The sequence below is a fragment of the Lepus europaeus genome, chromosome 14, assembly GCF_033115175.1.
Source record: "Lepus europaeus isolate LE1 chromosome 14, mLepTim1.pri, whole genome shotgun sequence".
In the NCBI taxonomy this organism is placed as follows: domain Eukaryota; kingdom Metazoa; phylum Chordata; class Mammalia; order Lagomorpha; family Leporidae; genus Lepus; species Lepus europaeus.
Genome location: NC_084840.1, coordinates 60,221,209 through 60,234,471, shown reverse-complemented (window position 1 = coordinate 60,234,471; position 13,263 = coordinate 60,221,209). Strand labels below are relative to the sequence as shown.

At 37.7% G+C, this 13,263-nt stretch overlaps 1 protein-coding gene across 3 annotated transcripts in view; it reads right to left on the bottom strand.

Moving 5' to 3' along the window:
* Nucleotides 1-13,263, bottom strand: part of ERO1B (endoplasmic reticulum oxidoreductase 1 beta) — a 68,179-nt gene that overhangs the window by 26,165 nt on the left and 28,751 nt on the right. For all 3 annotated transcript variants that reach the window (XR_009867934.1, XM_062210693.1, XM_062210694.1), the window contains exons 3-6: nt 10,196-10,279; nt 8,392-8,433; nt 6,470-6,552; nt 323-396 (exon numbers count right to left, since the gene is read on the bottom strand). Coding sequence is in view for 2 of the 3 variants with exons in the window: in XM_062210693.1 (XP_062066677.1) it covers nt 323-396; nt 6,470-6,552; nt 8,392-8,433; nt 10,196-10,279 (283 nt within the window). In the remaining variant the exon portion in view is untranslated. The remainder of the gene's footprint in view (nt 1-322; nt 397-6,469; nt 6,553-8,391; nt 8,434-10,195; nt 10,280-13,263) is intronic.

Genomic DNA, 13,263 nt, shown 5'->3' with positions numbered 1-13,263 from the left:
CACAGGAGACCCAGAAAGGGTTCCAGGCTCCAGCCAGGCCATTTGGGGAATGAACCAGTGGATGGAGGTTCTCTCTTTCTCTCTCTCTCTCTCTCTCTCTCTCTCTCTTTAACTCTGCCTTTCAAATAAATAAATCTTAAAAATATTAAAAATAATTTATGGCACTTAACATAGGACCTGGAACACAGGCTCTCAATAAATGCCATCATGAATAAGATCTATATAGCAAAATAAGATGAAAGCTCTCAGATATTTTCACTGATTTATATATCTTATAAAAGGATTAAAGTTAAAATTGAATTACAATAGTTTATTTTATTACCATCAAGTTCACAAAAATGATCCTGTGAATCATCATATCTTGCCCAGTCAATGAAAGCTTCTTTGCTTTGATTACTATGGGAAGGAGGAATAAAAAAGAAAAATAATTAAATTTGGAGTTGAAAATTTTAACACTGTATTCTAGTGTAATTAAAATAATCTGAGGTCACTTGCGTATTAGACAGATGATGTCATGAATTATGTATTAGTTACATGAAATCAAAAAACAAGTTACTATATATGAAAAAAATAGACTAACTTCCATGAATGATTTGTATTTCCTAATTATATTAAAATTGCTATTAGCCCAAGTTCAATAACAATTTGACTAGAAATTAATTTTAAAATACATATAACACTTAGTTAAAACATAAAAGTCAAGCTGGCCTTTTCAACTGACTTAGAAATTTTAGTAATGTTCCCTGAAGCAGGAGTTAAATTCTTTTAACTTACATTGCTTCTATACTTACAGTATCCCACTATAATCTAAAAGTTGTACTTATGAAATTTATATTTATTAAATAAAAGCTTTCTATAAAAAAGTGTGAACCAAATATAAATCAAGTAACTCCTAAATGTGGTATTGTCAGTCAAGAATTTATTTTGTATTTGAGCAACTGCTATATAACATAACCACTGCAAACAAGTTTATAGGCTCATTTCATTGCATCAACTCCCAACTCCTTTTCAAAGTTTTCCCTAAAGAAACCATACATTTAATAAAAGTTAATGGAGGAGGGGCTGGCACCATGGTGCAGTGGATTAATCCTCTGCCTGTGGCTGGCATCCCATATGGGCACCGGTTCTAGTCCCAGCTGCTCCTCTTCCAATCCAGCTCTCTGCTCTGGCTCCTGGTTCCTGGCTTCAGATCAGTGCAGCTCCGGCCTTTGTGGCCATTTGGGGAGTGAATCAACAGAAGAAAGACCTTTCTCTCTACCTCTCCCTGTCACTGTCTGTAACTCTACCTCTCAAATAAATAAGTAAAAAATCTTAAAAGTTAATGGAGGAGCTGGCGCTGTGGCATAGGGGGTAAAGCTGCGGCCTGCAGTGCCAGCATCCCATATGGGTGCCAGTTCAAGTTTCAGCTGCCCCACTTCCAATCTGCTCTCTGCTATGACCTGGGAAAGCAGAAGATGGCCCCAAGTTCTTGGGCCCCAGCACCAGCGTGGGAGATCCAGAAGTTCCTGGCTCCTGGCTTTGGATCAGTGCTGCTCCAGCTGTTGCGGCCATTTGGGGAGTGAACCAGCAGATGGAAGACCTCTCTCTGCCTCTCCTGTCTCTGTGTAACTCTTTCAAACAAATCTTTGAAAAAAAAAAAAAACTCACACTTGACTCTCATGAAATATTTGATGCTATAAACAAGAATGCCTAAGATCTTGTTACAGCTAAAAATGACAAAATTATAGCTGTGTTTAATAAGAGATTTGATGTTGAAAATAGTGAACAAAGGCCGGCGCCGTGGCTTAACAGGCTAATCCTCCGCCTTGCGGCGCTGGCACACCGGGTTCTAGTTCCGGTTGGGGCGCCGGACTCTATCCCGGTTGCCCCTCTTCCAGGCCAGCTCTCTGCTATGGCCCAGGAAGGCAGTGGAGGATGGCCCAAGTGCTTGGGCCCTGCACCCCATGGGAGACCAGGAGAAGCACCTGGCTCCTGGCTTCGGATCAGCGAGATGCGCCGTCCGCAGCGGCCATTGTAGGGTGAACCAACGGCAAAAAGGAAGACCTTTCTCTCTGTCTCTCTCTCACTATCCACTCTGCCTGTCAAAAAAAAAAAAAAAAGTGAACAAATCGTGAAATAAATTCCATTTTCTTAATAACAGTATAACTGACTTATAGGAACTTTTTTCTTTGAACATCCTTATTTGATGAGGTTTTGCTAATTATTTTATCTACTTCCTGCCTAAAGCTATGGAGGCAGAAGAGATATTAAAAGCTCATCTGATGGCCGGTGCCAGGGCTCACTAGGCTAATCCTGAGCCTGCGGCGCTGGCACCCCAGGTTCTAGTCCTGGTAGGGACACCGGATTCTGTCCCCGTTGCTCCTCTTCCAGTCCAGCTCTCTGCTGTGGCCTGGGAAGGCAGTGGAGGATGGCCCAAGTGTTTGGGCCCTGCACCTGCATGGGAGGCCAGGAGGAAGCACCTGGCTCTTAGCTTCGGATCAGCGCAGCACGCTGGTCATAGTGGCCATTTGGCGGGTGAGCCAACGGAAGGAAGACCTTTCTGTCTACTCTGTCCAAAAAAAAAAAAACAAAAAAAAAAAAAAAAAAAAAAAAAAACCTCTTCTGTTAATAGAGGTGGTCCAGCTTGCTTTAAATACGGGCTACAGGGACATTAGAAGTCAGCTTGTCCAGTTCTTCCAAATGTCAGTTTGGAGATGAATACAAATCTATTTACATAAGAATTTCTTTTTAAAAAAAAAGATTTATTTATTTATATGAAAGAGTTATACAGAGAGAGAGAGACAGAGAGAGGTCTTCCATCCACTGGTTCACTCCCCAATTGACTGCAATGGCCAGAGCTGTGCCGATCCAAAGCCAGGAGCTAGGAGCCTCTTCGGAGTCTCCCATGTGAATGCAGGGGCCCAAGAACTTGGGCCATCTTCTACTGCTTTCCCAGGCCATAGCAGAGAGCTGGATTGGAAGTGGAGCAGCCAGGACTTGAACTGGTGCACATACTGGATGCCGGAACTGCAGGCGGCAGCTTTACCCACTACGCCACAGCACTGGCCCCTACATAAGAATTTCTTGAGCCTAACCCAATGCTTCTTGTCAAGATGGGGATTTCAAACAGAGAAACAAGAGACAGAAAGAGACTGGATAGAGAGATTACAAAGGTCACAAAAAACAAGTGAGTGTTAATGTATGCCAAAATGCATACTTTTAATATGTACAGATTATATATGTCAAACATCTCAAAATAAAGTTGTTTAAAAATTATAATTTTTTGAGAAATTATGGAACTAGGGACTAGGAACTTTCATACACAACTAACAGCCATGTAATTTGGTATATCGATTCTGAAAAACCATTTGGCTGTATTTAATCTGACTTCTAAGAATATGAGTATTCTCCCCAGAAATGCATACATGTACCACCAAAATACTTTAGAAATGTCACCAAAGAGGAAAACATGCAGCTATCAATGGTAGGATGAAAATATGATATATCCTTACTACACAATACTATATAACAATAAGAAAAAATTAAGTGTTACTATGCTAAAAAAATGAATCTCACAGACATATGTTAAAGAACATATCTATATGTTCTATATCATTCCATTTATAAAAACAGGCAGAACTAACAGGCAGAACTAATCTCTGCCAATAAAACTCAAAATCATGGTTAACTCTGGAAGGTGGCAATACCTAGGACAGTGCATATGGCAATTTGGGTAGGCTGTTGTGTTGGGTTCACTTTGTAAAGTGAAATTGACCTTTACACTTAAAACTTGTATACTTTATGTGTGTTATACTAAAATTAAAAGTTAAAAAAAATCATTAACTTCTATTCATCAAAACTATAATCAAAATTAAAAGATAAGCCCTAACAACCTGCATAGCCACAAAAGATTTAGTATAAGTTTATATAAAGAATGGCTTTAAGTCAATAATTTAAAAATCCAAACCCCCAAATGAAAATTAATGACAAAAAATATAAAAACACAACTTACCTCAAAACTTCGTAATAATGTAACCTAGTCCACAGATCATTTCTCTATGTAAACTGTCTCCTTGGTGATCTCACTTGGGGTTAGGGCTGTTAAAGTCATATATTCACCGACTTGACTCTCAGACCTCTCCTCTAATTCAGATTTACATATCCAATTGACTACTCCACATCTCCAAATGGATGTGTCATTGACAACCCAGATTTAACAAATGCAAAGTTGAACTGAAATTTTCCATCAGACTTGCTCCTCCTGCAGATGTCCCCAGTCAGTAAATGGCAATTCTTTTTACAATTCCAAATGTAGTAATCCATAAAGCTCCTGTCTTTCATACCCCATATCAAATCCTTCAGCAAATCCTGACAGGTCTATCTTCAAAATATTTCTAGAAACTGACTGCTTTTTATCAGTTCCATTGCTATCACCTTGGTCTAAACCACTATAATGTCATTTAGATTGCTGTAGTAATCAGGTTAACTTTGCTTCCCCCATATAACATAGGGCTCTCTCAACACATGCCCTTATTCCTATGTTCTACATCCTCTGATGACTTTTCATTCCACTCATTTTAAAAGCAATATTCATTACACAGTAATTGCTTCCTGATACCTCCTGATCTGCCCCCATTTTTTCACTTTACCTTTTACTTCTTTGCCTTTGATTACTATACTCCAGTCACACGGGCCCTCTTTTGGTTCCTCTAATAGTCCAGGGTCTTTTAACTCCCACATATTTACCTGGAATACTCATCCCCTAGAAGGCCATGTTATAACTCATGCCTTCACCTTCTTCAGAATTTGCTCAAATGTCCTATTATCACAATCTATGAATATCCAGTTTAAAACAGCACCTTCACTTCTAGCATTCTCTATTCTTTCCTCCTTTATTTTCCCCCTAGCATTTATCGTCATTTTACCTACTCCCCATATACTTTACTTGTTTATTGTCCCCTGATGACGATATGAGAGCAGAAATTTTTTTTGGTCATATACAATACTGTATTCTTAGTACGCAAGAATGGTACTTGACACACTATAGGTATTCGTTTTTTGAATAAGAAATGCAAATGTCTGAAAAACATATTTAAAAATGTTCAAAATCACTAGTACTCACACAGTATAATTTTCATTTAATACTTACAAGGTATAAATTAAAATGAGATACTACTTTACACTTCTAAAACATTATAAACTTTTGGTAAAGATGTGGAGAACAAAACTCCTTACACTGGAGGTAGGTAGCATACATTCACAAGAATACTCTGGAGTCATCAGGAATAACTTCAAATGGACAACTCTAGGATTCGACAATTTTACTTTGAATGTATACACACACCAAAAAACAAAACAAAACACCCATAACTCAGAGATGCTAAACGTGTCATAGTTTGTGTAAGTGAAAACTAGAAATGGCCTAGATATCCATCAGTAGGAAAAGACAAATAAAATATGACATATTTATGATGTAAACCATCCTTCAGTGAAAAGAATGAGACAAATCCTATGTTCAAAATGGATCAACTTAACAAGCAAAATGTATAATGAAAAAAGAAAGTTAAAGAACAGTAAATATAGTATTATATAATTTATATAAAGGAAATGTAATAAACATAAAACTATAATAAACATAAAAATATAAAAATGAAAGAACTGCCTGGATACACACCAAATTCATGATAGCAGTTACCTCTAAGGATGAAGGGAAGAAAACAGGATTAAAAAATAGAAGATAAAGGATTTTAAATTTATCTGTCATGTTTCATTAAAAAATGGTAGAAAATGTTAACATCTATTCATTTAGAATGGAGGATATGTGAATATTAATAATACTCTTTTACCTTTTTTCTAGTTAAAGTTTTTTTCAATAGTTATAATAAGACTATTAACTTTAATATAAATCATTGACAACTATAGTACATAAGTACAAATCTAAACAAAAGGAAACATACAAGAAGTTTTGCAATATTCCACTCTCAATTACAGATTAAATGTTCAGTCATTTTACAACGTGTAATCTGTGACCATTTGTAAATCACTTGTATTGATTTTTAAAAGCAAGTTTCTGCTTAATGCAAATCAGAAAAAGTTAACACAAAAAAAACTACTTAACAATTATATTAACAGCAACTTTAACCATTCAAAATGTGGAACATACAGATGGAATTTATAAAAGATTCACTGGCTTAAGACCCTTTTCCCATAAGATGAAGAATGGATCCATAATCTCTGCTAGTTGAGCAATATTATAAATTTCTATTTTTTAGATTTACTATCGATACATATTAGAAATTTAAGAACGAATCAGCTAGGAAGAGACAAAACTATGAAATTCAGAATAACTTTTTCATCCTTTTAAATGTTTATTAATAGAAACATTAATGCTTAGCAAAAATGTTTTAACAAAATCACAAGAAAAATAAAAATTAACACAAATAAATTAAATAAGAAAGTATTTTCTTAATGCCACTAAAACAAAGCTTGCCTTAAGGTGCTGTTAATTGCTCCCAGTTTATTAGCTTGCTCACAATCTTCTAATTCTTTGGTATTGTTTGCCACTTTCAAGTACTGCAAGGAAGGTCATAATAAGTTTAGTAATAATTATTACCTTTCTCTTCATTTCAGCTTCTATTGGCAGAATAATCAATATTAGTGATGATATACCCTACATATGGATGCATCCTATTATAAAAACCCTAACATTCACATGAAATACAAATGAAAATAGAGCACAAATTTTCACCTACTAAATGAACAGATATTAAAAACTTGGCAAATGGGGTTGGCGTTGTGGTACAACAGGTTGGGCCATAGCCTGCAATGCCAGAATCCCATGCGGACGCCAGTTCGAGTCCCGGCTGCTCCACTTCCAATCTAGCTCCCTATTAATGCACCTGGGAAATCAGCAGAAGATGGCCCAGGTCCTTGGGCCCCTGCACCCACATGGGAGACCTGGAAGCAGCTCCTGGCTCAGGGCTCCTCGTTTTGGCCTGGCACAGCCCCAGCCGTTGTGGCCATTTGGGGAGTGAAACAGCAGACTGAAGATCTCTTTCTGTCTCTCTGTAACTCTGCCTTTCAAATAGATAAAATAAATCCTTAAAAAAAAAAAACTTATCAATTAACATTGTGTTAGTGATTATATAAACTGAGAAAATACTCTTGGGAAACAAATCTGACAATATGTCTCTAGAGCTATAAAAATGCAAAAACCCTTGAGCCAGCAGTTCCAATACTGAGACCATATCTATCTTATCTGGTTCTACCTTGTAATATTGAAATAGGCACACTCTAGGATATGGCCATTCTACTTCTAAATACAGAACTACAGAAATTCTTACATATGTGCAACTGGAGATAAAGAATAAAAATGCTACTGTATCATTGTTTACAACTGAAACGTTCATTGAGAAAGAAAAGGCTAATCTATGTTACAATCATACAAATAACTATTCTGTTATCATATAACTTTTCAGATGAATGAAAAGATCCACAGATATCAACAAAGAAAAATTTCAACTGTGTTATGACTGAGGAAAAGACACCAAATGTTAACTTGAAGAAACATAAAAACACAGTAGCATTTAATACTTTTTAAGAATTTTCCACAAAACCATCTCTATATTATTTGTGGATAAATGTGCAATAAAAGTATATTACTTGTATATGCCCCTGCAATAAAATAATAAAATCACAGGAGAATACTTCAGGAAAATGGCTACTCTAGGAAGGCAGCTCAGAGTGAGATAGGGAAGGAGTTCAGGGGACTTCAACTGCCTTTCTGTTTTATTAATTATAAATAAAACAAAAACAAATAGGAGAAAGTGAGCACAAACAAAAGAGTCCTTGGGAAAGAGCAAGAAGAAAATGGGGAGAGGATACACAAGAAAGCAGAATATGAAGATTTTTAATCTATATGTATAAAAATGAAAACCTAGAAATAAACTGTTAAGCTAAACACACAAATAGCAAAATAAATTAGGACATGCTCATAAGAGGGAAAAGGTAATCTTTAAAGGAATATTTTTATACCATTTGAGAGTTTTCTGTTTATTGTATCTTGGTATGCATTTATATAATATAATCTTGAATCTAACAGGTTAACTAATTGAAACAGAATGACTGAAAATATTTATGTGATAAAACACACTTTGAGTAGGTAATCTGATATTGTAGTTACATTTTATAGTTCTTCCAAAAGTTCCTAAGAGATAACTGAAGTAATCTGAATAGAAACTGCAGATGGAAGACCTCTTGGCTTGCTGTCAAAATTAGGGATTTAGAATTCTGAGGCAAACTGTCTCCATTCCAAACTAATCGTATTATGGTTCTCTGCAGCAACCACTCTCAAGCAGTAAACAGCAAATTTTACTAAGTGAAGCAGAAACATTCAAGAAAGAAGTGACTCACCTTATTAGGATGCCCAGCTTTGATTCCAACTGGAATTTTACTCTTAAAAGAACGAGAACAAAAATTTTAAAAGTGATCTTAACTTCTTTTTTAGAGATTTTCCCACAAATTGCATTGCTCTAATTCACAGAGTATTTTACTACCAAAGGTGCAAAGATGTATTTCTTTAAATTGTTTTCATACTACCACTTGGGTAAAGAATTAGCCCAGTTTACAGATTTGTAAATCAAAGTATAGAAGAGTGTAATTCTCTATAGTTTACTTTTTTTTAGGTTAAAAACTGATAATCACTTTTTTTCTACAGACTCTCTTACCACAGGGGATAGGGGGAAGCATTTAAAAGTTCAAAACCATTTGAAGTATAATATGCTCACTTTTAATCAAAGCTTTAAAATGACATTTAAAGTTTAGGAAATTTTGGATTACTAGAAGGCAAGAGTCAGATTCTTGACTACAGAGTTTACCAAATGAAGAACTGTGTCTAGGTCCAACATTTTTTTCCACAAAGCCAATAATTAGTGTTAGGCTTTAATAAATAGATCTATCAATTTGTACAACTGTTTTATCAAAGACAACTTTAAATAAAATCATACCCAAAAGGAGACAATCCCAGACTGATCTTTTGATCAAAACCTAGAAAACTGATTACCTATTAAAACTGTTCATGTTTCATAGAGAAATTTTAACCAAAGATTCAGAATGAGTGAATAATGTAAATAATGAGATTTCCCTTCATTTAATAAAGACTATATAGATAACAATGTCACTTGTTGCCATATTTTATCATGTCTGGGTTTTTTTAATGGGTACAAGAGGGAACATTGTAAAACTCATCAAATTTAAATAGTCACAATTATAAAACCCTGAACTTATAGTCTAGAATAATTACCCGCAAGTGCCCTATGATACTAAATGTTCTCTAACTAGTGTAGTATAGTATGTGAAAATCAAAATTGCTAGTAGTTTTTAAGAACTTTGAAGCAGAATATAGTTATTTGACTTAAGCAAATCTTAGATCACTTAGAAATACTAAGCTACCAAACATGAATGTCATGAATAACACAAAATATCCCACAAGGAACTATTAAAAGTAATGATAAATGTATAACTAAAATAAAGCAAAAAATAAGCTTGATTATTGCCAATAGCACAAAATGAAGCAGTCTGTAAACTACAAAGTGATCTTAACAATTAACTTCAAATTATAGAATGTAAATTGCATCACAAGTTTGGATACAATATGAAATGCCTAAGGACCTTTATTCCAAAGAGAGAAATACAAAAATCCTCACATTAAGTGTCAGCAGAAGCACACAGTTTTTATTTGTGGGGAGAAAGGAACAAAATGGGACTGGAAAGGAAATAGACAGGGATCTTTATATGCTTATGTGTTTTATTTCTTATGTTGAGGATTCATCAAATAATGACTTAATATTTTAAAGGTATTTATTTGAAAGGAAGGGGGGGGGAGAGGGCAAATTGTGAGAGAGAGAGAGAGAGAAGGAAAGTTAGTTCTCATCTGCTGGTTCACTTTCCAAATGACCACAATGGCTAGCTAGAACTAAACCTGGCTAGAGCCAGGAGAAAAAACACAATTCATGCCCTTGCAGGTGAGAGAAAAGAATCCAGCTACATAAGTCATTACCACTGCCTCCCACAGTCTACAGCAGCTTTGACCCAGGTTCAGCTGTTGCAGGCATTTGGGTTGTGAACCAGCAGATGGGACTTCTCTGGCTCTTTCAATCTGTCTCTCGGCCTCTCAAACGGTCCAAGAGAAATCAAGTTTCCCATTATTTTACTATACCTCTGGACAGGGTTCCACATGACAGTCTTTTATTGAACAATGGCCATCTTCTGCCCAGAAAGGACATGGTCGCTTCAAATTAACCTTGAAAAAAAGAACAAATTAATGTTAGCAAATGTAATGTGTAGTATAGTTACAGACTGCTCTCCAAGTGTTACCAGGCTGAGCATCATTGACATGGTGGTGAAGATAAGACAAGTTCCCTATCCTTGTGGCACCTACACAGTTTAGAATTTAAAATAACTGCAAGTTTTCAGATACCCAATATAATATTACTTTTTACAATAAATTGGCTGACACTTCAAAAGTGTTCAAGTTCACCACTTATCTGAAGAATACTGAAAACATTTTAGGGCTACTTGTGTGTCTTCCAGTCTTCTAACACTGCCTTTTCAAGGGGCCGGCGCCGTGGCTCATTTGGTTAATCCTCCACATGTGGTGCCGGCATCCCACATGGGCGCCAGGTTCTAGTCCCAGTTGCTCCTCTTCCAGTCCAGCTCTCTGCTGTGGCCCAGGAAGGCAGTGGAGGATGGCCCAAGTGCTTGGGCCCCTGCACCCGCATTGGAAACCAGGAACAGGAAGAAGCTCCTGGCTTCAGATCGGCATAGCTCTGGCCGCAGTGGCCATTTGGGGAATGAAACCAGCGGAAGGAAGACCTTTCTCTGTCTCTCTCACTGTCTAACTCTGTCAAATTAAAAAATATATATATATATTGCCTTTTCATCAGGGCTCTCTCATGTATCCACTGACTGATGGGCATGCACTAAACATCTACTATCTGTCAGGTACTGTGCTAAGCTCTAGGGAAAAAATAGGCAGAAAAAATAACTTTTCCCCTGAAACTTAGAGTCTACTGAAGGAAACAGATATTTAAAATTTATGTTTATTTAATCACAAATGTTGTATTAGAAAAAAAAATCTAGAGTTTTATAATAGTAGTGCTGATAGATGGAGACCTCTGAGGTTGTCATATTTAGGATTGATCGAAGTTGGAGGAAATGTTTATTCGGATAAGGCAATAAAGAGTTTGGCCAGTCCCAAGAATTGAATCACACCAATTTGAATGATGTTTAGTGGGGAAGGGAGAAAGTGGTAGGAAATGAAGGTGGAGGTAGGCAAGGGACAGTTGATGTAGGACATTTAAACCATGGTTAAGGGGGGAAGAAGGGGACTGACTCTAGAGACTGAGGTTTGGCCCAGAGATTAAGAAGCAGCTTGAGGGGCTGTGGTGCAATGGGTAAGGCCACCGCCTGCAGTGCCAGCCGGTTCGAGTCCTGGCTGCTCCACTTCTGATCCTGCTCTCTGCTGTGGCCTGGGAAAGCAGTGGAGGATGGCCCAAGTCCTTAGGCCCCTGTACCATGTGGGAGACCCAGAAGAAGCTCCTGGCTCCAAATTGGCGCAGCTCCGGCCGTTGCAGCCATCTGGGGAGTGGACCAGCAGATGGAAGACCTCTCTCTTTCTCTGCCTCTCCTTCTCTAACTCTGGCTTTCAAGGGAAGGAAGGAAGGAAGGAAGGAAGGAAGGAAGGAAGGAAGGAAGGAAGGAAGGAAGGGAGGGAGGGAGGGAAGAAAATGCTATATTAAAAAATAGAGCTTGAGATGCTGCATTCCATATCAGAATGCTTAAATTTGAGTCCCAGCTCCACTCCCAATTACAGCTTCCAGTTAATGCAGACCCTGGGAGGCAACACATGATGGCTCTAAGAAATGGGTCCCTGCCACCCAGGTGGGAGACCCACATTGAGTTCCCAGCTTCTAGTTTCAGCCTGGCTCAGCCCTGGCTGTTACTGGCTTTTGGGAGAGAACCAGCATATGCAGAGCTTGCTCCCTCTCTGGTTTCTCTTTGTCTACATAAATAAAAAATTTTAAAGATAAATATCACCTCATCAGAGAGACCTTTCCTGATCAGATTCTAAAATAGTGTTCAATATGCAATCTCCACCCCAACATATTGATTTATATTCTTCTAAAGCACTTATAACTACCTGAATATTATTTGTTTACTTACGTTAAGGCTCAGAAGTTCATCCTGCCTAGCATATTTTCCAAGATTCATAAATACACCTCAGTAAGTATGTGTTAAATGAAGTAAATAATACCTGAATTACAGAGCAAAAGACAAAATAAGACAATAGACTGGCAACACAGAGAAGAGGGTATTGGAGGATCAACTCTAGCAACATGTAAAATGGGTACAATAAGAAGTGTTCTAGAGAAGATTTGTAAGCACAGGGGTCTGGATGTCCAAAGAAAGCAGCTTAAAACAGCATGGCACATTTGGGGATTATTCACTCCCAGCCTGGACACCCTGCCTCCTTTACATCTCCACGGGGCATGTCCACGGGAGGGACATAATTCTACATACCTTCTTCACCATAAGTGATAATTTCAGCCCTACAATCTGCCCATGGAAAGAGAACAAAAGGGATACAACTCCTCCACTCTACCCGCTTTTCTCCAGTTTCTGCAATTTCTCATTTCAGGAGGTAGTAGGGCCTCTCCATGCCTGAAAGGGAAAGTGGACCCTCCCTGCACCTTTATATCTGACTTAATGCACTGATAACTTCAGGAGGAACTGAAACTTCCGCTTGCTTGAACCAGATAATGGGTACTCCCTGTGCCTTCTTTCCCGGCTAACTTCTGAGATAAACTTTTGCAATCTCTCACTAAAAAGATGCTAGGGAACATTTCTGTGCTTGACAGGAAAAGGATCCTGGTGCCTTCTTTCCTGGCTTGTTTCAGTGATAACTCCAACCAGAAGTTTCAAACCAGAAGTGTCCCCGCTGCTCCGAGGGTATGAGACTTCTGCTTCTTCTAAAGAGAATGGGTTTTCTGCCACAGCTTCTTCCCTGGCTTGCTCCAGTAATGAACCCAAATCCTTCTAGAGTCAGTTTCTGTACATGTTGAATATCCCAACTTTTACAGCCTTCACCCAAGGGACTGACTCCTAAATCACCTAGCTTTGGGAGTTGACAGGGTTCTACACTCAAGTCTCCTAGACCACACTGAACAAAAACATGATTTTTAAACCTGGACGCATTCAGCAACAGTTTTCCCAGGTTCAAGATGA